A 23,066-nucleotide genomic window follows, 5' to 3' on the forward strand; every position below is an offset into this window, starting at 1 on the left:
TAGGGAGCAGGAAATGTGGCCACCAGTACTCCCTTTGGTGCTAACTTACTTCCCAGCTGAGAGATCCTGGCACCAAAAAGACTAATGACTCACAGACTGCGACTTAGAAGGTGCATGCAAGTATTGTGTTGAGTGTAAGTACCTTGAAGTTGGCTCAAGACAGCCCAAGACCAAGTTCTCAGCACCAAGGAGATTTATTTGTCCCAGAGGAACAGAGGACGGGTATAAGGGACAAAGGCAGGAGGAGATGGAGGAGGAGGAAGAAGGAGGAAAGGAACAAGGGACAGGGGGGCAGGGATATTTGTCCCAGAGAGACAAAGCATTGGCTCTAGACAGAGAAAAGACAGATGTGGCCAGTAGGCAAATGGCAGTTTTTAAAGGTAAGGGGGGAACCCCTGTGTTAGAGTGAGGTATTTAATTTTGATTGGACAGGTTAATTAAGTGGGCCAAAGGGGGCATTTGATTGCTGGACTTCGGTTCTTTGATGGCTGGACCTTGATAGTCAGCTTTAGGAATGTAATCTATCAGTTTTTAGCAAGGCAGGGGGAATGGAGGAGAAGGGCAAGGCCTGCCACAGCCATGTTTGCCATGCTTGGGCTGGTTAGAGTCCTTTCACTGGGGCTGAAGCAAACGGTGTAGCTGAGTAGAGGCTAGAATCTAACATGACATTCTTACACCCTGCCCTTGCCTTCCAGGCCTGGCTTCCGCTTGACATCCCCTTCCTTCTGAACCCTCCCAGGAAACTGCTTGTTTCCCATCTGCCAGGAGCTTGAGACCCAAGCCAGGCCTCTTGCATCATCCCCAACCATCTCCAGTTTGACTGTGTAAAATGGCTCTTTCAAAAGCCAGACCAGTTATGTACCCACATTCTGTGACCACCTCAGAACCCTGGACAATCAATCCCTCCCCTTGGTCTCACAGTTCTTAGAGCAGGGTCACACCCAGACTCCATTAGTCCAACAATTTGCCTCATATAGTGAACTTTGTTTTCCTTCCGTGAAAGTTTATTCTGCCCCCAAACCTCCTCAGTTTGCGTCTAAAATCTAAGTTCAAGATAAATTGGCCTGTTTCCCTTTCAATCCAAGATTAAGCTGAATTAACATATGGATTAGATGGCCGATGGGATGGAGAAAACCTGGGAGAGAATGACGCTCAGGTGTGACTGGAAATGTGCAGATGTCAAGTCACAAAGTTGTGGGATGTCCTCTGCTGACCTAGGGCAGGAGTGACATGCACAAATGGCTGGACTTGGGACTTTGAAGTTAAGAGAGTCGAATAATAAGATGATGGAGGAACTAAGATTTATTGACACAAAGGACCACAGGATGTAGATTGAAGAGGAAAGGGAGTAAAACATAACAACTTCTATTGGGTCAAATGTGCAATGTTCATCTGTGTGTGTGTGTGTGTGTGTGTGTGGCCACATGTGCACTGCTTGTGGATGCTTAATCTCAACACTGAAGTCCTTCTCAATTCCTCCCCACCTTTTTTTTAAATATCATATTTGATTCGGTCTCTGCAGGTTATCAGGCGGAAAAGAAAACCTACCTCAAAGAGGTAGGAATGAAAACTTGATTCAGATAGACTCCATCAACCTGGATCAAGATTTTGGGGAGTCTGATATCAGGATGTTTGTTCCCAACAAATTTAAATCCAATATAATTTGTTGTGGGGGTGGGGTGGGGTGGTTTCCTGGTACAGTACAATACCAGTGCACAAGGAAGCACAATTACAATGAAATTCAACCCAGTGTGCAGGTCATTTCCTCCAAGAAGATGGGTTCTAGAGATAGGCTACCTATACTAGCTTAAGGGTAAGGGTCTGGTCTGGTCTCAGCCTTACAGATAGCATGGAGGCCATTTGGGTTATTAGCCACTTCTGGTCCTGGTTGTGGGAGCTTGAGGGGTCTGTGACTATAAGGGTCATTTAGAATACTAGCCACCTCCAGTCCTGGTTGTAGGAGCTTGATATGGCCTGGCCGGACAGATAACTCAGATCACCAGGTAGTTAATCATTTTCATTCTCAGCTTTCTGGATGGAAGAACAAGGTTTTCATCTTTCCATTGCAAAGACAATCCTGTGTGCTCAACATTCCTGGTTTCTCTGGAGATCTATGGGTGCAAGGGTCTTTGTGCTGTGCCCCAACACATAGTTTTATTTATTCTTTGAGAATTTTATACATGTGTACAATATATTTTTGCCTAATTTACCCCTAGCCTCCTCCTCCCACTTGCCTGGATCTCCCCCATGCCCCCTACTTCAGGCCTGCTTTATTTTTGATAACCCACTGAGTCGATTAGTGCTTTCCACATAGGTGTGGGTTCGAGGCCATCCACTGGAACAAGGCCAACTTGTAAGGGACTATCCTCTAAAGAAGAATGACTATCTCCACTAGCAGCTAGCGTCTTTCAATAGCTCTTGGCTAGGTCCACTTGGAGCTCCCTGATTTGGCTAGACCAGCTGGCCAGCAACCCCGGATAGCCTTTTGTCTCTACCCTTCTGTCACTGAAATTACAGATAAGAGCAACTGCATCCAGCTTTCTTTCTTCTTTTCTTTTTTAAATGTAGACGCTAAGGATAGATTTCACATCCTCACCCCAGCACAGGAATAACTTTACCAACCGAGCCATCTTCCCAGCTCCCCGTTGGCCTTTGTCACTGTTGGCATTAAGAGCCCTGATACAGTGTGTTCAGTATCTGACAATCCTATCAAGAGGGACATGATGTTCCTCCACTGAAGATTTTAAAAAAGTGACCTGAAGGCTGTAAGTTCCAGACTAGCATGGGCTACATAAAACCTTGTCAAAGAAGGAGGGGAAGGACGAAGAGGAGGAGGGGAAGGAGGAGGGAAGGAAGGAAGGAGGAGGAGAAGGAGAGATTGTTCCTTTCCTGTGTTTTGTTCTTTGCAGGCTTTCTTTTGACAGTCTCTGGGTGTTGCCTGTCCACACAGGCAAGGGTGGGTCTTCTTTACTCAGTGTATTGATTCAAATTCTTTCTAGTTTCTGGTTTCTTTCGGAATTAGCCCTCACAGAAACACCGAGACATAACGTTCCACCCACTATCTGAAGCTGATTTCCCAGAGACCAGAGTTCTAATTTGGACCTGATACATTCTAACTACTAACTACAACAGCTGAATAAGTGCTCAGCTTCTCTTCTACCTCACCTTTAGTCCCACTACTCAGGAGGCAGAAGCAGGGGCAGGCAGATCCCTGAGTTCAAGCGTTGTCCATTATACAAAGAGAGGTCCAGGCCAGCCAGAGATACATAGTTAGAATCAACAAACAAATAAAAAAAAATCTGCAGAAACAGGGGCTGAAGAGATGGCTCAGGGGTTACTAACATATGCTGCTCTTCCTGAGGACCCACGTTCAGCTCCCAGCACACACAACAGGTGGCTCAAAACCACCTGTAACTCCAGCTCTAGGTAGTCTGGCCTCCTAGGACAGCTGAACCCATGTGCACATATCCACACACAGACACAAATATGCATGATTAAAAATAGTAAAAACAAATTTAAAAATAATGAAAATAAATCTTAAACAAGTAAACACCAGAAAACAACCCTGATAATATGGGTGTGTGGAACTGGAACCTTTGGAGTTGCTCATGAGAATGTAAAAAATACAGCTGGAGAGAGAGAGAGAGAGAGAGAGAGAGAGAGAGAGAGAGAGAGAGAGAGAGAGAGAGAAGCTCTTCCAAAAAGTTAAATAGGACTGGAGATGCAGCTTAGTGGTAGAGTTTTCCTAGTATATACAAGGCTTTGGATATGATACTCAGAGCCATCACACACACACACACACACACACACACACACACATACACACACACATACACACACACACACAAACACAACAGGCAGTGGTGGCACACACCTTTCATCTCAACACTTGGAAGGCACAGGCAGAAGGATGTCTGAGTTTGAGGCCAACCTAGTCTACAAAGTAAGTTCCAGGACAGCTAGGCTACACAGAAAAATCCTGTTTCAAAAAAATAAATAAACAAACAACCCCATGGCATCATCACCTGACCCAGCAGGTCCATATCAATACATATGCCCAAAGGACTGAAGAGTCATAAGCTGGGAAGATACACAGGGGTCAAAGTGCTTGCTGCTCAAGGAAAAGGACCAGAGTTTGCATTTCTAGAACCCATGTAAATGCCATGTGGGTGATGTAGTACCCCGTAATTCCAGCCTCAGAGACAGGTTGTCTTAGTTACTGTTCTATTGCTGAGAAGAGATACCATGACCAAGGCAACTTATAAACCTTCCTAATACTGTGACCTTTTAGTATAGTCCCTCATGTTGACCACTCAACCATAAAATTATTTCATTGCTACTTCATATCTGCAATTTTGCTACTGTTTTGAATTATAATGTAAATATTTTGGGAGACCCACAAGTTGAGAACTGCTGTTATAAAAGGAAATTTTGGAAGTTTAGTCCATGATCATCATGACGGGAAGCAGACAGGCACAGCACCAGAGCAGCAGGTAAAAACTTTAAATCCTGACCTGCAGAGAGAGAGAGAGAGAGAGAGAGAGCGCCTGGTGCTGTGGCTGTGGGTTTTTGAAACCTGAAAGACACACCTCCTCAAACAAGGCACCACCTCCCAATCCTCCTCAAACAGTTCCACTAACTGGGAGCCAAGAATCCAAACATATAAGTTTATGGGGCTATTCTCATTCAAATCACCACACAGGGGATCTCTCCAGAACACGATAGCCAGCAAGAACAACTACACAAGTGAGCTCAGTGAAGAAGGTGGAACAACAGAGGAACATCCTGATATCAACAGAGGCAAGCCCACGTGCGTGAAGCGTGTGTGTGTGCACACACACACGCGGGAATGTGCAAAGAGAAAAAAGAAAATTTGGTGCAAGTGCTCAGACGGATATTTCTTATGTGTGTGTCCACTCTGTTGCTGAGCAAAAGCACAAACAAAAAGTAGATACATATCTCATGGAAGATCACCCAGCCTTAAAGGACAGGGAATTCTGACACATGCTACACCTCAGATGAGCCTTAGGAACGTAGTAGTAACAAATCAGTCACCAAAGGACAAATCCCTTATATGGTAGAGAGTGGCAAATAGGTTAATGCATACAGTTTCTGTATTTGCAAGCTGAAAAGCATTTCACAGAGGACAGTGTCACAGCTCCATGCTCTGAATACACATGTTACTAAATTGTAGTGTCTATAATGCTAAGCTTTGTCGTGAATTGTCACAATTTTCCAAAGGTCTAACACAAAATAATAACTTAAATTTAAAAACAATTTCCCAAACCTCTGTCATATCAATTCCCCTTTACAGAAACTGGCACCTAATGCCACCAAATTGCTAAGGCTGAAAATCTAGGAGTCATTCTCAGCTCTTGTGCCTGTGTCCAATAGGGCTGAGAGACTAGTAGCTAGACAGATTTCCTGATGGGCAGGCAGACGGGGAGAGGGAGCTATGGCCAAGTAACAAAGATGGTAAACTTCCAAAATGGCTGCCTTTCTTTCTTTGTTCAAACTGAGCAACTCTAAATTTGAGAGAACCCCTTCAAAGACCCTTCAAACCCTTAGCCATGAATGAGAAAAAGAAATAAAAGTAAGGACATGACTGCTCCTAGGTGTGGTGGAGATGAAAGTTTATTGCACATAAAAGGAAAAGCATAGCCAGAGGCAGAGGCATCTGGGAGGGTCCAGAGTGGACCTGACCCAGAGCCTCGTGAGGAGACGGGGAGGGGAAGGAAGAGGGCAGAGTGGGGGAGGGTGCAGCAGCCAAGAGGCCAAAAAGGGGCAGGTAACCAAAGTGGCTGGGAAGAGCCTCTGGGGATAGCCCAGGCCCTGTGCTGGTGAAGTTTAGGGTACGGGGTGGGGTATGTCAGCCATACCATGTAACAGGTTGGAACTGATGGATGCTGAGAGAATCTAGGGGCCAGGTCTGCTTTCATATGTTAAGTAGGCACCCAGCCACTTGTCCAAGGTTTGAGACTTAACAGCTCGCCTTTTTGTTGACAATAAGTGGTTAGGGGTGGCATAACCTTCTTTGACTTTTTCCTATTGACCTTGGGGCATCATTGTTAGGGACCCAAAAGAACTGGAATGCTGCCCAAAGCTAGAAAGAGCAAGCCCTCAAGAAGAGACTTCCTCAGTGCCCTTCTGGTCTATGAGGGTCGTTCTCCTGTGTGTCTGCTTCCCCACCTCTAATGAAAGCCTTTCTTCATGCTTGCTCATTCTGTCTGATCCTGTTGGCTGTGTTCTACCCTGCATCTACCTGTTATACTTGAGTTGTTCCTATCTTTTAATTCTTTAACAGGCAGAGAAAATGAACCAGATCAAGATCCCTAGATAGTAACAATATTAGCCATGTCTCTCTCTCTTTCTCTCTCTCTCTCTCTCTCTTTCTCTCTCTCTCTCTCTCTCGCGCACACTCACGCACTCACGTGCGTGCACACACACACCTTGGTACTGTCTACAGGTGCTCTTAGGTGGATTCCACCTCCTGCCCTCATGTGTGACCTATGTCCCGTGCCTACTCACTTTGATTGCTGTGTTCCTGTCACACCTCCACTTTGTGACTCAGGTGTTCCAGATGCATCCTCTGCCTTACAGTCAATTCTCATGATGTTCTGGTTGGTGACATTCCTTCCACAGTCTTTACAGAGGCTGGTTTTTTCTTTCTTGCTGCTCAGCTCAGACATCGCCATCTAGAATAGTGTAAATACTCTAAAGTAGCCACCACCAGGTGCTTCCTACACAGCATTCTCTCTTGCTCTTTCTTGGCACTAGCCACTCTGTGAAATTTCTATTTATTCTCACCAGACTATTGTATGCCTCCCAACTAAAATGTGACTGTCCAGAAAATGAATATCATATTTCTCACCCAATTCCCAGAGTCCATGTTTGTCACGTAGCAGCCTATTCATATCTTGCCAGGTGAGGAACCAAATTATACCAGTGACCCAGTGTCCCAGATGGATATACATACTCACCAAACTTTGGGAAAACTCATCTTCCTTTTTAGTTTTTTCTTTTGTATTGTTTTGTTTTCCTGTATACATTGTGGAGGGAAGAAGACAAGATATATCCACCCTTTAGTGTAGAGAAATAGGAGGCAAAAGATAAGCCTCATACAACAGAGTGGCCAATGCCATTTAAGGCTTAAATATTCTCTGGAGGAAAAATAAAACTGGAGGTGTCTCCACATCCCCGGAGGAAGGCAGAGGCTGCCTTTTCAGTGAAGTTCTCTCCACTCAAGTGTCCAGAAGCGAGGAAAGGCAGCCAGTCTTCTCACTCTGGGTCACCGTCTTCCTTGTGTAGATGAGTGCTAAGGGCTCTGGAGGCAGAGATTCACTTGTGGGTTAATTGTGGGTTAATCCCCAGCTGCACTCTGGATTCCTCCATCTCTGGCATTGACTGCACTGCCCGAGGCCCTCTGAGGGAAGAGGCTTCTGGAGGCCAGCCATCTTCTGGAGACAATCTAATGAGATCAAAGGTTTTGTTTAAAGGTTTTGCCCAGCTCGTCAGCTTTGGAATTTCCCCAGAAGTGAGGCTTTCAACAAAACATCTCTGCAAAGATACAGCTAGCTCATGTCCACTGCTGTTGCATGTGTAGACTGCCGCAGAACTTCAGGAGCACAGTGCCAGAGTGTACCAACTACAGGTGTGAAGGCCACATGGTAGCTATAGATTCTGTCTAGGCCAAAGTCATCCAGCTTGACTGCCCCATTACTTGTTGCCAGAATGTTCTCTGGATTCAGGTGTTGGTGAATAATGCAATATGCATTAAGAAAATATAGGCTATTTAGATACAGACCTATCAGATCCCTGATGGTCTCAACTAGCAAGCCTTGTGGGGGCGCTTGTCCAGGTATGCCCTTAGGCCCTAGTCAATATGCTCAAACGCTAGGGTGACTTGATGTCTCCATCTGTTCAGGAAGTAGTACAGACATCCATTAGCCATACAACTACAACAACATTAGGATACTCAAAGGCCTCCTGCCTCCTCAGAAAGGCCAATTCACAAATTATGCTGATGAGAAAGTCCTTTCCAATTCCTCCTCCATTAGGAAATTTCATACTCTTGAAAGTCACAAAGTGGCCACTATGGGGATCTTGGGCCTTGTACAACATCCCAAAGGCACCAACACCAATTTCAGTCTCTGGTTCATATGGAGAGGTAGCCATTGTCAGAGCAAGGGTCACCTTAGCTGTGGAGGTGGCCCTTTATCAAGCCCAGGAGCTGACCAGTTCCTGAGGTGTCGTACACTGGGGATCCATCTTGGGCTGTTGGACACTATGGGGTCATAGGCACCCATCAGCACACACACTGGGAAACTGAATTTTCAGCACTAGTGTCGCTGACATCTTTTCCATGTGTTCCAGAATCTGATAGCCTGTCTTCAAAGGGTAAAAGGAATACTTCACATTCCATGCAGACAGAGCTAACCCCAAAGGAGTGAGATCAAGTTACTACTGCTATGGAATTTTTCTCTTTTCTTCCTCTCTCTCTCTCTCTCTCTCTCTCTCTCTCTCTCTGTGTGTGTGTGTGTGTGTGTGTGTATGTGTGTGTGCGTGCGTGCAGGTTAGTGTGTGCATGTGATACATGTGTCTATATGTATATGGTGTGTGTGTATGTGTGTGTGTGTATGTGTGTGTGTGTGCGCGCGCGCGTGTGTATGTGTATAGGAGCTGTGTGTATGTATGTGGGGTATGTATGGGTGTGTGTGTGTGTGCACATAGGGTGTGAAGGTATGTAAGATACATGTGTATTTGTCTATATACATGGAGTGTGTGTGTGTATGTGTGGTGCATGAATATTTGTATGCATATTTGGATGTATTCACATGTAGAAATTCAGGTGTCTTCCTGTCTCACTTTCCAATGTATTGTCTTGAGATAGGATCTCTCACCAAACCTGGATCTCATTGTTATGGCTAGACTGTATAACTCCTGGATCCTGGGAGTTCCTAGGAACCACCTATCTCTGCCCCATCCCAAGCACTGGGATTATAAACACATGCTGCCACACCCAGCTTTTACGTGAGTTTTGAGAATCCAAATTCAGCCTCTCATGCTTGTGAAGCAAGCACTTTACCCACTGAGACATCTTCCCAGCCCATATTGTTGTTTTTGAGATTGAATGCCTGGGGAATGCTACAGAGTACCGCATTCCCCTGACAACCAAAGCTCTGCTCCACCATGTCCTGCTAGCTCATAGCTGCTGTTTTCAGCCCAGAACATCCACATGCAGGGTAGTAGTACTTAGGATGTCAGATAAGATGTAGAAACTCCTATTCCTCTTTGATCTGATGTTGTGACCCAATGAAAATAGTGTTTTACAGTTTTACAGTTACAGCAAAAGAAAAAAAACACTGTGATGCTTGATTTTGATTGGATTGAGAAGCACCTAGGAGATTTGTAAAGCATACTTCCTAGTGTGTCCACAGAGGAGCTTCCACAGACTAGATTGTGAGGGCTCTCATCTGATTAATGTGTCAATCCAGTGACAGACTCAGCATTTGAACGGAGTGAGTAGGAGCTGGAGGAAGTGGATCACAGGGGTGTCGTGGAGGTGCCCTTTGAGGATCTGTCTTGGCATTGGCTCTGTCCCATGGCTCCTTTGCTTTCAGAATTACCATGAGGTGAGCATGTCTGCTTTGCCACACACTCCCTAGCATGATGATCTGCCTGACCACAGCCCCTGAAGCAATGGAACCAGATGACCATGGACTGAAGCCACTCAAACCACGAGCCAAAATAAATCCTTCCTCCTCTAAGTCATTTCTCAGTATTTGTCATAGCTTCAATGACAACAACAATAACAGCAATAAAATGACTTAAACAGCTATTTCAAAGTTTTTAAGGTTATTTTTACTATTTTTAATTATGTGTAGGGGAGTCTCAATATCACAATAGAGAATAATAAGATACTTCAATGTTTCTTGTAACTAACTCATTTAGCTTATAATAATGTCTTCCAGATCCATTAAATCTTGTCAGTCTGGAAATGACAGGATTTCATGATTCTTTTAAAGACAGAATAGCTTTTCATTGTGTATATGTATATCCATATATATGTACACATATATATTATAAATAAATATATATATATATATATATATATATATACATACATATATACACACCATTCTCTCTCTTTCTTTCTCTCTCCTTTTTATTGTCTATGACCCCAGCCATGGGATGTGCAGTTAAGAGTTAGGATAGCTCTTCCCACCTCAGTGAACCAAATCTAGAAACTCACTCTCAGGCATGCCCAGAGGCTTGTCTCCTAGGTGACCTTAGAGCTTGTCAAGCTGACAATATTAACCGTCACATGGACTAAGTCATCTCCCGGGCCCAGATTCTGATCTTTTCTACCATAACCAGAGGCTATGCTCTCAGTCAGTACACTGCACTGTACTATGGTTAATCTTGGAAACTGTAAGAAGGACTATAACTGTGTTTGTTCTTCAGGATACTGGTTTGACTCAAACAGTCTATGTACTAGTTATCTATTGCCTCAGAGCATAATATCCCCCAACTCACAGCTTAAAACAGCAAATGTTTGCCAGCCTCACGATTCTCAGTCTCTCACAAAGTCAAACTCAGTCTCTCAAGACTCTAACGATGCTGAAGCAGCCACATTGAAGAGTGTACATGAGTCTCAGTGGTGCAAAACACCCACACACATAAAAAAATTTTTTAAAAAATTAATTTAAACAACTTTTGTAACTGTTACCAGAGGCCTAACTCTGGGGATCTGAACAGCCCAGATTCTGCCAGGTGTGTCTTCTAGGGTCCAAACAGCAGAGAGAGATGAGCAGTAGTAAAACTATAAGAGAATTTATTTTCTCTGTGTCCAGCTTTGGAAGACAATCCAGATCCATCCAAAAAAAAAGAAAGAAAGAAAAAAGTTAAAAAAAATTTTCCCCCCGACATCTTAGGGAGGCTGCAGTGGTTGTCGCCACTCTCCGAGCTTCATCATGCCGCCTAAGGATGACAAGAAGAAGAAAGATGCCGGAAAGTCGGCCAAGAAAGACAAAGACCCAGTAAACAAGTCTGGTGGCAAGAAGAAATGGTCCAAAGGTAAGGTTCGGGACAAGCTCAATAATCTAGTTCTGTTTGACAAAGCTACATACGACAAACTCTGCAAGGAAGTACCCAATTATAAGCTTATTACTCCGGCTGTGGTCTCTGAGAGACTGAAGATTTGAGGGTCCTTGGCCAGAGCAGCCCTTCAGGAGCTGCTTAGTAAAGGACTTATCAAGCTGGTTTCAAAGCACAGAGCCCAAGTAATTTACACCAGAAACACAAAGGGTGGAGATGCCCCAGGTGCTGAAGATGCATAAACAGGTTCAATCAGCTGTACATTTGGAAAAATAAAACTTTATTAAATCAAAAAGAAAAAAGTAAAAAATTTTAAAAACTGTAATAGCTCCAAGTTTATAAACAGAAAATAAACAAAACAAAAACAGACACAAAAGGTTATGGTATGCCTTAAGGTCTCAGTCAGTGATTTGGTGGATCCTGATCTCAGAGTTGGTTCTGGGGATCCTGCTGGCATCAGAGATCTATAGAAGCTGGGACTGCTTTGTTAGTTCCCAGCAGATGGCTGCTGAGTTCACCATTCTTGGAATTCAAATTAAGTTGGTGTGGTGGCTTGAATGAGAATGTCCACCATAGGCTCATACATATTTGAATATTTGGTCACCAGGCAGAGGTACTATCTGAAAGGATTACGATTAGAGGTGGGCTTTGAGGTTTCAAAAGCTCATGCCAAACCCAGAGTCTCTCTTTCTCTTCCTGTTGCTTGCAGATCTGAATGTAGAACTCTCAGCTACTTCTCCAGCACCAGTGTCTGCCTGCGTGCAGCCATGCTTCCTGCCATGATGATAGACTAATCCTCTGAAACTGTAAGCAAGCCCCAATTAAATGTTTTCCTATACACAAGTTACCATGGTCATGTTGTCTGCACAGCAATAGAACACTGAGTAAGTCAGTTGGGAGGAAGAAATAACTGGGAAAGAGAGAGCAGGTTAGAGGGTCAAAACAGAATCCATTAAGACAAAGAGGTCAAATGACAGTTTCAAAGGTGCCCTTGCCAGTTCCTTCATTACTACTTTTTATTGTTAGTTACAGACACCAATGGGACACAAGAGGTAAGACACCTTCATGGGCTAGCAATACCAGGAGGCAGGGAACATTGATTGCCATCTAGGAGGTCCACTGTCATATCTGCTTATGTTTGAATCCATTTAGTATAAGCTTCTTTGGCATGTGTACATGGGTTTGCACGTGTGTGTGCATGTACTACACATGTATGCATGTGCAGTAGCCAGAGGCTGACATGGGTATCTTCATTAGTCACTTTTCACCTGAATTTAAATTTTAAAATTAGATTTGTGTGTGTGTGTGTGTGTGTGTGTGTGTGTGTGTGTGTGTACATGCCATTGCCACTGCACACACATGTGGAGAGCAGAGAAAAATCTGTCAGAGTCAATTCTTCCCTTCTACCATGTGAATCCCAGGTGTAATGGCGATTCTTGGTTGTCAACTTAACTATATCTGGAATGAACTACAGCCCAGAAATGAAGGGCACACTTGTGATCTGGATCTTGAGGAAGGAAGACAACATGCTTTTGATCTGGATCTTGAGGTGGGTTGCACCTTCTGCTGGAAGCCTATATAAAGCCCTCACTTTGCCAGCATATTCATTCCTTCACTGAATGGAAATGTCTATTGTGGTGGTTTGAATAGGTATGGCCCCCATAGACTCATGTGTTTGAATGCTTGGCTTGTAGAGAGTGGCACTATTTAGGAGGTGTGGCCTTGTTGGAATAGGTGTAGCCTTGTTGAAGGAACTGTGTCACTGTGGAAGTAGGCTTTGACACATATTCTCATATTCTCAAGCTATGCTCAGTATGACACGTACACTCCTTCTTGTTGCCTTCAGATAAAGATGTAGAACTCTCAGCTCATGCAGCACCATGCCTGCACAGCACCATGATGATAATGGACTAAACCTCTGAAACTATAAGCCAGCCCCAATTAAGTATTTCTTTTATAAGAGTTGCCTTGGTCATGGTGTCTCTTTACAGCAATAGAAACCTTGGCTAAGACATTTATATTTCCTTGTCTAAGAACTGGCAGCAATGCTAGATTACCTTCTGTATTTTCTTTTCAGTTTAGGACATAACCTGTATTAAATACTATCATAATTTTGCTGTTTTAAAACAGACTAGTATGCATAGGCCCTAGGTTCAATCCCTGGGACCACAAAAACAAATAAATAAAATAAAATAAGATATGAGAAAACACAAAAACTTTGAAAGGCATTTTTACAAGACAGGGATATCTTGTAACTTTTAAATTATTAATAGCAGCCAAAATTCTTAAAGGCCTTAAAACCAGTGAGGTAGTAACTAGATGTAGCTGTTAAGTAAAGGTGTGCCTCACCAGACTCCATTGAAATGTGCTTTAAGAACATACTGGACTCCTCAGACTCAGTATGAAAAATGGGATTAATTATTGCGGTAAATAAGGATCAGGATAAACAAATAGGCCGAATAGATGTTTAATCAGGGAGAAATAACTTACAACCTAGACAGATGAACACCAGGAAATTCAACCCGATCCTCTCCTGTCCGAGTCAGGATAGAAAGAGAGAGCGCCTTCCTGGCCCCCTCCGACCTCCTTCCTCAGGTCACCTCCGCCCATCGCTCCACCCCCCAATGGGCGTGGCCAGTGCTACAGAAGGACTACCTCACTACAATTAATGTTTGTCTGTTTTGTTTTTTGTTTTGCTTTTCAAGACAGGGCTTCTCTGTGTAACAGTCCTGGCTGTCCTAGAACTCACTCTGTAGACCAGGCTGGCCTCAAACTCACTGAGATCAACCTGCCTCTGCCCCCCAAGTGCTGGGAGTAAAGGCATGTTCCACCACTGCCCTGAGAGATTAATGATTTTTAATAAGAATCAAATGCATTTGTAATTTCCATGTCAATTTTATGATGAAATAATCATGTTCCTCATACATTAGGTTAAATATGTTATTATAATTAATTTCATTTTTTTTTAACAGAAGATGTGCTGGGATCAAACTCAGGACCTGGCAAATTTGAGGCAAGCGCTCCCCTACTGATCCACACCTCAGCTCTAAAAGCTTTTATTATGTAGCATTGCCAGGTAGAACACAAGGCACAACACAATTTCCTATATCCCTACAGGGGACCTAATTATAACTAAAATTTTTTCTTCTTTATCTAAAATTTTAGTTTAACAGATATATTTTTCATTTACTAAATCTGCAAATTTTATTAATATGGTTAATTTTAAATGTGATGGTTAATGTTGTCAACCTTATTGCACCTAGAATCATCTCAGAGAAACCTCTAGGTATATCTGTTAGGAAGTTTCTGGACTGAGTTAGTTGAAATGGGTAGACTAACCTTAACAGTGAGTAGCATCAGTTCCATGGCCTGGGGTCCTGGACTAAATAAAAAGGAGAAGGCAAGCTGGGTACCAGATCTATCACTCCTGGGTTCATGGCTGAGGACAAATGACAAGCAGCTTCATACTCTTGCCACCATGCCTTCCCAGAGTGACTGACCCTACCCCTCCAACCATGAGCCCAAACAAACCCCTCCTTCCTTAAGTTGGTTTTCTCCAGTATTTTGTCTCAGCAACATGAAATATTACAATACAAGAGCTACAAAAACAACTCTAATTATAATGTACACCTGCTGTGCACACCTGTTGTCTGTGCTCCTGATGAGGAGGGTGGATCACTTGAAGTCAAAGCTGTTGATCAAGTCTGAGCCATATAGCAAAATCTATCTCCAAAATATAAATAAAAATAAAATTACAAGTGGAACTTCTCATTTTATTAGGCAATGTGGAATCACACAGTTGCTAGTTTTCATGCCCCCCCCCCTTTTTTTTTTAATTAGAATACATTACTCGACAAAATACTGGGTTTCATGATAAGGTTTTTTGTTTGTTTTTGTTTGAAGGTAAGCCTTTCACTGTGTAGCCCTGGCTGGCCTGGAAAGGTGTCTGCAATTTTGTTGTTGTTTGTTTTGAATTAATTGACTCCTGAATTAACTGTAAAATTTACGAATCTGAGGGTTCAATCCTAGACTAAGATCCTTAATCTTGAAATTAATTTTTTACTATGCCTTTTATCAATTGAGAAACAACAAAATGATTTAAGAACATAAAACACAGAGTGGGAGTCTGGGAACTAAAATTCATTGCCCCCTTTCTCATGACCAGTCTCAAAATTCATTCTTTTTAAATATAAATGTTATTTTATTTTGTTTTGGAGTATTTTGCCTGCAAGTCTGTCCTATCTATGCACCAAAGACCTGTCTGTTGCTCATGTGAGCTGCCCTATGCATGTTGGGAAGAGAGTCCAGGTCGTCTGGAGAAGCAATCTGGGCTCTCCGCCCCCCACCTCACCACCCCATCCCAGACAGGGTTTTTCTGTGTAGCCCTGGCTGTCCTGGAGCTCACTCTATAGACCAGAGTTCTGCCTGCCTCTGCCTCCTGAGCGCTGGTTGCAACCTAGGTTCTTAAACACTGAGCTGCAGCCCCAAAACGATGCCGCTTTTTTTTTTTTCCAGGAAAAACTGCGACAAAGGCTGCTGTCATTGAGGCTCAGATGGCCACATTACCTTCTGACCCACAAAAAAAGATTGAGAAGATAGGCTATTTCACCCTTAAATTCTAAGCCAGTGAATGCCCAGGTTGGCCTTGGACAAAATGTTTTCAGAGTCACCCCCTCCTCAAAGGAACCCTGCTAATCTACTCCTAGACCTGACCTGAAGATACGTAATCCCTCCCCGCGGAGCAGATCTGCTCGGGGCACGGTCCACAGACTCTCTGCCCCAAGATCTGTAGCGGTACAGTCTGGCGGAACTCCACCCAGGGCACACACAGACTGGCGAACGGGGCGGGCCATATTAGGCCACACCCCTCCCCGCCCTCCCAGCTTTGGAGCCAGTCTCAGCCCCGCCTTCCGCACCGCCCAGCCAGTTCTGAATCCTAGCTCGGCTCCGCCTCAGGCGCACGCGCGACCGGCGCCCTCTGAGCGTCACTCAGTCCCCTGCCCCGCCCCCGCCGCTCCGTGCCTCAGAGCCGGGACGGCGGGGCGGGCCTTGCGGCCCAGGCCCAGGCCCAGAGCCCGCCCCGGCCTCAGGGCCCTATGTAAGATTGGTAGTGGCCGGGTCTGAGGCTTCCGTGGGAACGCACGAGCCTGTTCCTTGGCCACTAGCAGACGCCCGCAGCGCCCAGTCTCCTGCGCCGCGGCATCCCCTGAACCCCGGCCGGGCGCCGTGGGCAGCTGAGGACAGCATGCGGGACTACGACGAGGTGACCGCCTTCCTCGGCGAGTGGGGACCCTTCCAGCGCCTCATCTTCTTCCTACTCAGCGCCAGCATCATCCCCAATGGCTTCAATGGTATGTCAATCGTGTTCCTGGCGGGGACCCCGGAGCACCGTTGCCGTGTGCCTGACACCGTGAACCTGAGCAGCGCGTGGCGCAACCACAGCATCCCGTTTGAGACGAAGGACGGACAACAGGTGTCCCAGAGCTGCCGCCGCTACCGACTGGCTACCATCGCCAACTTCTCCGCTTTGGGCCTGGAACCGGGACTGGACGTGGACCTGGACCAGCTGGAGCAGGAAGACTGCCTGGATGGCTGGGAGTACAGCAAGGATGTCTTCCTCTCTACCATCGTGACCGAGGTAGGTAGCAGGTTGTCTGATGACAACCACAGACAACAGTTGTAGTCCTTAGTCCAACGCACAGGCCCCTGATAATGAGCATCCTCCAGTCAGGACACCCAGGAACATGAATCTGTGACATCACTTCCAGCCACAGTATGTCCCTGAGAGTACAAGTGTCAGGCTGGCCATCTGCCCTTAGAGCCACATTGAAATGGAGTCCAGAAGGTCCAGTCCCAAGGAGATGCCCTGAGACCCCAAGTGATATAATCCAGAGGAGCTGAGTTAGGACTTGGTTCAGAGAAGTGCCACCGGCTTATTGTCTATGTTCAGAAAGGAAATATCCTTAGAAGAACTTTTCAAGTTCAGGAAATGTGGGTCCCAAACGCTCTTCCATTTCTCTAGTTACTCTTGCCTCCTTCACCTATCCTCAACCCAAAAAAAGTCTCATCTTGCCTTGTGAGACATGCCACTGGTGGATTGTTATTTGTTAAGGACCCCTGGGTCTGAAGATCTATTTAGGGTGACTTTCTATGGAATCTTCCCACAGTATTCTGAGACAAGATCACTGGAGAGGTTTAATTATGGCATATAAACTTTTTGTAGAGAGCAATGGAAACCTGTGTCCTCAGCCCCTTGCACTTTCTTCTTGGTTGACTTTGACCCCTTGCAGTCTCTCATCTGGAAATGTGACATGCTGTTTAATGGTGCATGTGGATGTGTTTTTGGGACTTAGCCACCAATTGTAATTTCCTGGACCCCCAGCAGTACTGAGTATGCAGAACAATGAAAGAGCCTTATGTGATAGCATTGGGCAACAGTGTCACTGAATGTCAGGGATAGGGATTGACCAGTTGGGCTTCCTAGAGGAGATAGCTTCTTGTTGAACCTAGCCATTAGGTCCAGATCCAACAGTAAGAAATGGTTACAGGGGATGTCTAGAAAAGAACAATAAGCTTATTGTCCTTATGGCATCTCAGCCTCCTGGAGGCAGAGACTAAGCTTCCCTCCTTACAGGGCTCTACAGTCCCCAGGTATGTTTCTTCAGGGGGTTGTCATCCTTCAAGGAGAGATTCCAAGAGCATCCCCATACAAATCACTGCCTGTTTTCTTTGGATGTTTGAAGTTTGATGTCTCCAAGACCTGTGCCTACCTACTACATACGTAAATAGTAAGAGTGAAACCTGAGCTCCTTTGGGGATTTTTAACCTAGTGACATCGTGCCAGGGCCAGGCATCACTAATTATGCTGGGTGGTGATGGAACATGTCCCTAATCCCAATACTCTAGAGGCAGAGGTAGGCACATCTCTGAGCTCAAGGCCAGCCTGGTCTACATAGTGAGTTCAGGACATCCAGGGATACACAAAGGAAAAACAAAACAAAAAACCAGTACTGACTAACTTAGTGCTTTTGATCTACAAGTCCACAGAGAAGAGATTTTCAGTTGTTGCTCATCCTGATCTGCAAACTTAGAAGCAAGTGGGAACTATGACAGCAGAGGCTGTTGAGGTTGGCACACCAGTTCCTCAAATGTCTTTGTGGCTACCCAAAGAAGGGGCAGTTGAAATCTGAAGCAGCTTACAGATGACTCTTGAATGTTTACCCTGACCTTGAGGGTGCTGGGCTTCCTCTAAGTTATTTATGCCCACTCACTGTCACCCTGCTTGCTGCCTGGGGTGTAAGCAGTACTAGTGAGCTCCCCAGAGGAAGGCTGAGCAGCAAAAGTCCAGATCCTTTTGACCTACCCCTGCTGTCAATGTCAGCATGCCTTTTTCCCCCCAATGGATCTGGATGTTATTGAGCTGTCTTAGCAGTTTCATAAGAGCTATATGCCCTTTCACCTACTTACAGGTCAGCAGTCTTTGCAGGAGGTGAGTTTAATACTTTACTTAGCCCTTTTGTTTGGGAATATTGGAACTTGGCGTTCAAGGCTTGTCCTCTCAGATGAGCAGCCACTGTCGAAAGCTGCTGCATTAACATTCTGATGACCTTTTTTTCCCAAGACCTGTTTTCTGGCCTGCTAATAACCACTGCAGCTAGTCAGTCCCCTGCCTGCTTTATTTCTCTGAGTCTGCCCTCTACCCCAAATCAAAGGTAGAGATCATTTAAGTATACTGATATTGAATTCTTCTTGTCTTTTTTTCTTTTCTTCTTCTTTTTTCTCTTTTGAGTTAAATTACATACATGAAGTACTAAGCTTTGCAGTAGATTCAGTTTCTGTGTCTCCCTGAATCTTGATAGGATGCTGAATGAGGGTAATTTTTTATTGGAATTTCTTTATTGAAATAGTAAGTGAATAAATTATGAGCCTTTCTAGAAGGCTTAAGATAAGTAGTCTGGTAGACAAAAGAGAAGCTTGAGGAGCCACAAGATTGGCTGGAATGTTTTAAGGGAAATGTGATTCTCCACCCCACTGACTGCAGCTTGGCTCTGTGTGTGTCTAAAACCGTGGGGTTGGCCAAAAGAACAAGACCCTTTCTATGAGGTTAGAGAGCTTTGTGAACCCACATTTCAGGAAAGCTTGGTGAGCTACATGCTTGCAGGCTGGCCCCTCTGATTGCTCATCTCTGGGACACTGGGAAACTCCTACCCACCATGCTGTACTTTTGATCCAGTACTACTCCGTCCTCTGAGAACCTAGGTGATTTCTTAGGTTGCTGGGCCACTTGCTCTGGGTTTCATGGACACTCAGCCAAGCCTGCAGGCAGAAAATTTTCTGTGTTTTTTTTTTTTTTTTTTTTTTTTTTTTTTTTTTGTGCCTATGAGTTAGGGCTCCTTCAGCTAAAGTCTGGCATGGCTCTGCATTGTCCTACACTGCTTTCCCTAAGTCTCTTGCCAAGGCATTGACAGTACTCCAACTCACTATCTGTTGTTCCAAACCAGATTTTCTAGTGGTCTTGTCTCTCACCTACATCATTTTAGAAAATGGGAATTCCTTCCCACTGCTATCCACAACTCACTGGATGAAAATTCCTAACACCCTAGGTATTGGGGCTGGCATGACTTTGAAATACAGAGATCAAAGACACCTGGAGCCAGGACCTCCCTGCTTGCCTGTGCTAGCCTTCTTACCCCTGCCTGCCCCAAAGATTCACAGACCTCATCTTTGCCTTTGTAGTTACATGGCAAACCAAAGTAGCCACTTGCTGTCCCCTGACCCCTTGTCCATAAATAGCCATAGTGGACACAGCTGACAGGAGCCATCGAATAAGCCTCTTTCTTACTCAGAACCCACCCAGAAACAGAGTTTTGATAGTGACACAAAGTCAGGAATCATAGAACAAAGAAAAGAGTTTATTCTAAAAATTGAAGTGTGGAATTCCTCTGGACTTTGGCCAGATAGGTCCAACACCCTAAAGGAAATGATGGTGTTGAAGGACAGTAGCTCTTTTATCCATTGACCTATTCATACATGTATCACTTAGTTCTCAGGTCATTCCTCTGTTCAAGCACTGTGGGCATAATAGAGGTTGTTGTGGCAAATACTACTTCTCTTTTCCTGAGAGCCCTGAGGCAAGGATCCACTATTTATTTATTTATTTATTTATTTATTTATTTATTTTCAATTTTATTTTGTGGAATTGAATCTTGTGCTAAGTTACCTAGGCTGATCACTACTGATCTTCCTGCCTCAGATTCCTGATTGTTGGGACTCCTAACTCCCACAGTTAGGCATCACTATTAATTGTAGTGAAAAACAGAACAAAGTGTTTTAGGAATTAACGGCCTTCAGTAGGAAGTGATACCTGCTAGTATGCTTGATCACTGATGCAGACACACTAGGTACACCTCAGGGAAAACGTTTGCCTCTTGGGCCCAGATCATATCTTTTCTCTTCCAGCTAGTTTATGGGTGTAAGAACATTTCGTGCCAAGAGACCTTTCTCTCCATCTCTCTCCCCCTTTCTCTCTCTCTCCCATCCCATTCTTCCCATAGCTGAAAGGAATGCTGATTACCTATGAGGTCAGGAGATGAGCTTCTTTGGGCTGAGAGGTGACTCAGTGTGTAAGAGCGCTTGCTGCACAAGCATAAAGAGGAGTGAAGCAAAAGAGATGTCTAAGGGGGAAAGAGCACTGTGTGCTCATCCAGAGTACCTGAGTTCAGCTTCTAGCACCCATAGGCAATTCACAATCACCTGTTACTCTAGCTCCAGAGAATCCAACACCTTCTTCTGGTCAGCATAGGCAAGCATGTACATATGGCATATATTCACATAAACACATAAATTTTAAAATGTCACACATAAGATTTTTTAAAATCCTTTTTTAAAAGAGGGATAAAAAACTGGGTATGGTGAAGAACACCTCTGATATCAGCACTCTAGGAGGCAGAGGCAGGTGGTTCTCTGAATTAGAGACCAACCTGGTCTCCAGAATGAGTCCCAGGACAGCCAGCACTACACAGTGAAGCCCTGACTCAAAAATAAACAGAGAGAGAGAGAGAGAGAGAGAGAGAGAAAGAGAGAGAGAGAGAGAGAGAGGAAAGCCAAGCCAAGCAGGGCTATATTGTTTAGTGAGAGACTCCCATCTCAAAAGAATAAAGCAGGACACCCAATGAATTCCCCTAGTCTCCATGCCTATACATACAAGCATATACATATACTACATATGCATGAAACAATAAATAAATGATATGATTCTTCCTCTTTTAAAAAAGCTCAGTGGTTTTTTTTTTTTTTTAAGACTTATTTATATGTGTGTTTTGCATGCATGTGTTTGAAGTACGACATGCATGTAATGCCTGTGGAGGCCCAAGGGGACATGGGATCCTCTGGAAAAAACTTATCAGTGATTGAGACATAAATGTGATAAAGAATCTATCTAAGTGTAAGTTTGAAAAGCTTTGACACCTAAGTTAATATACCCTTGAACCCATTACTACTAGAGAGGCACATTTCTGACTAGAAAGTAGTATGACCCTCTGGTCACAGCTATTCTATATTCTCCAAGTTGAAGTCCCCTCTTCCAATTCTCCATCTACGAAGCTTCATATATGGCCCTTGGCACCCATCTACCTACCAAGCATTGATGATCTGGTTTCAGGTGCTTTTGTTATAGCTGAGTAGCCAGATGAGTCCAGGAATACTTGGCTCATCTGTAAGCTCACCAAGCAGGGGTACTTAGCCTTGAGTATCATCCCACCCATACAACAAGGATTCAGGCCAAGTCCAAATGCCTACTTCATTGGATATCATAGTTGACAGGTAAATGAGTAGATGGGACTCATCTGTGCTTTTGAGAACTCTTGTCTTTCCTGACTTTACTCACAAATTCCCTGTAGCCACTAGCAGACAAATATTAATGTAAACCAGGCCCTGAGAGGTATCAGGGACTGTCAGTGGTGGGTGACAGAATAGTTACTTCAATGAGCTAGGCTCATGCCCAGACTAAGGACAGTATAAATCAAGCAGGAGGGGTGAAAGCCAGAAAGACACTGCAGAACCATTAGAGCAGTTTGACCTGCTTTTACATGGTATCCAGCCTTGAAAGTTTGGGAGACTTAGTGAGTTCCACAACTCTAGAACTCAGCTATAGACTCCTGTGTACATTTCCTTTTCCTTCTCCTCCACCTCCTCATTCTTCTTTTATAAAGACATGGCCTGATGTAGCCTAGAGTTACCTTGATATTAACATGTAGCTGAGGATGACCTTGAACATTGACATTCTGACCCTTCTTCCCAAGAGCTGGGATTATACACATGAACCACTGTACATGCTTTGAGGATTGAAGCCAGGTCTTCATGTATGCTAGGAAGCACTCTAACAACTCAGCTTCATCCCAGCCCTCTCAGTGGATTTCTTGTTAGCATGGATGTATCAGTCCCCAGCCATCACAATGGACCTGTTGATGAATAGCTTCCAGCAACTTATCCTCATTTTGTCTTTTTGTTTTGTTTTGTTTTTTAGCTAAAGTAACAGATTTTATCATATTTGTGACAGTAGCCATAATTTAGTCTATGCCACACAACTTCACAGAAGCTCAGAAGCTGCCTGCTATCACTGATTCCTTCAGCTTTATGACCCCAAGCACTCCTAGTTCTGGTGTTAGCATAGCAGTCATGTGTAGATGGTGGCCACTATAAGAACATTTATTCACCTATCCAGATCTGGGTGCTGGCACCACCAAGGCAGGTGGAGCCTGGAGGAGTGAGAGCGTCTAGGTCCTGATGCTCAGCATGCTTGACTCCTGCTGGTCTCTTCTTCCTCTTTGACTTGGGGACCAGAAATTCACAATTATCCCCTGTGTTGGGGATCACCACCCCACTTACCTCATCCAAAAGTACATGCTACTCTAAAATGGAGAACTAATAGTATGCCTGAGGAGGCAAGAGAGGTTCTTTATGTCCAGCCA

The 23,066-nt window shown here is 44.4% G+C and overlaps 1 protein-coding gene and 2 pseudogenes across 1 annotated transcript in view; 2 read left to right on the forward strand and 1 right to left on the reverse strand.

Annotated features, from left to right (window-relative positions):
- Window positions 1-7,121: 7,121 nt before the first annotated feature.
- On the reverse strand, window positions 7,122-8,175 carry LOC127219288 (cyclin-dependent kinase 4-like; annotated as a pseudogene).
- Window positions 8,176-10,927: 2,752 nt separating this feature from the next.
- LOC127219289 (40S ribosomal protein S25-like) lies at window positions 10,928-11,393 on the forward strand (annotated as a pseudogene).
- Window positions 11,394-16,216: 4,823 nt separating this feature from the next.
- LOC127219286 (solute carrier family 22 member 5) overlaps window positions 16,217-23,066 on the forward strand; it is a 29,712-nt gene continuing 22,862 nt past the window's right edge. The window contains exon 1 of the mRNA XM_051180690.1: window positions 16,217-16,735. Within this exon, the coding sequence (XP_051036647.1) occupies window positions 16,343-16,735 (393 nt within the window). The 5' untranslated portion in view covers window positions 16,217-16,342. The remainder of the gene's footprint in view (window positions 16,736-23,066) is intronic.

The sequence above is a fragment of the Phodopus roborovskii genome, unplaced genomic scaffold (genome assembly GCF_943737965.1).
Source record: "Phodopus roborovskii unplaced genomic scaffold, PHOROB, whole genome shotgun sequence".
NCBI classification, from domain to species: Eukaryota; Metazoa; Chordata; class Mammalia; order Rodentia; family Cricetidae; genus Phodopus; species Phodopus roborovskii.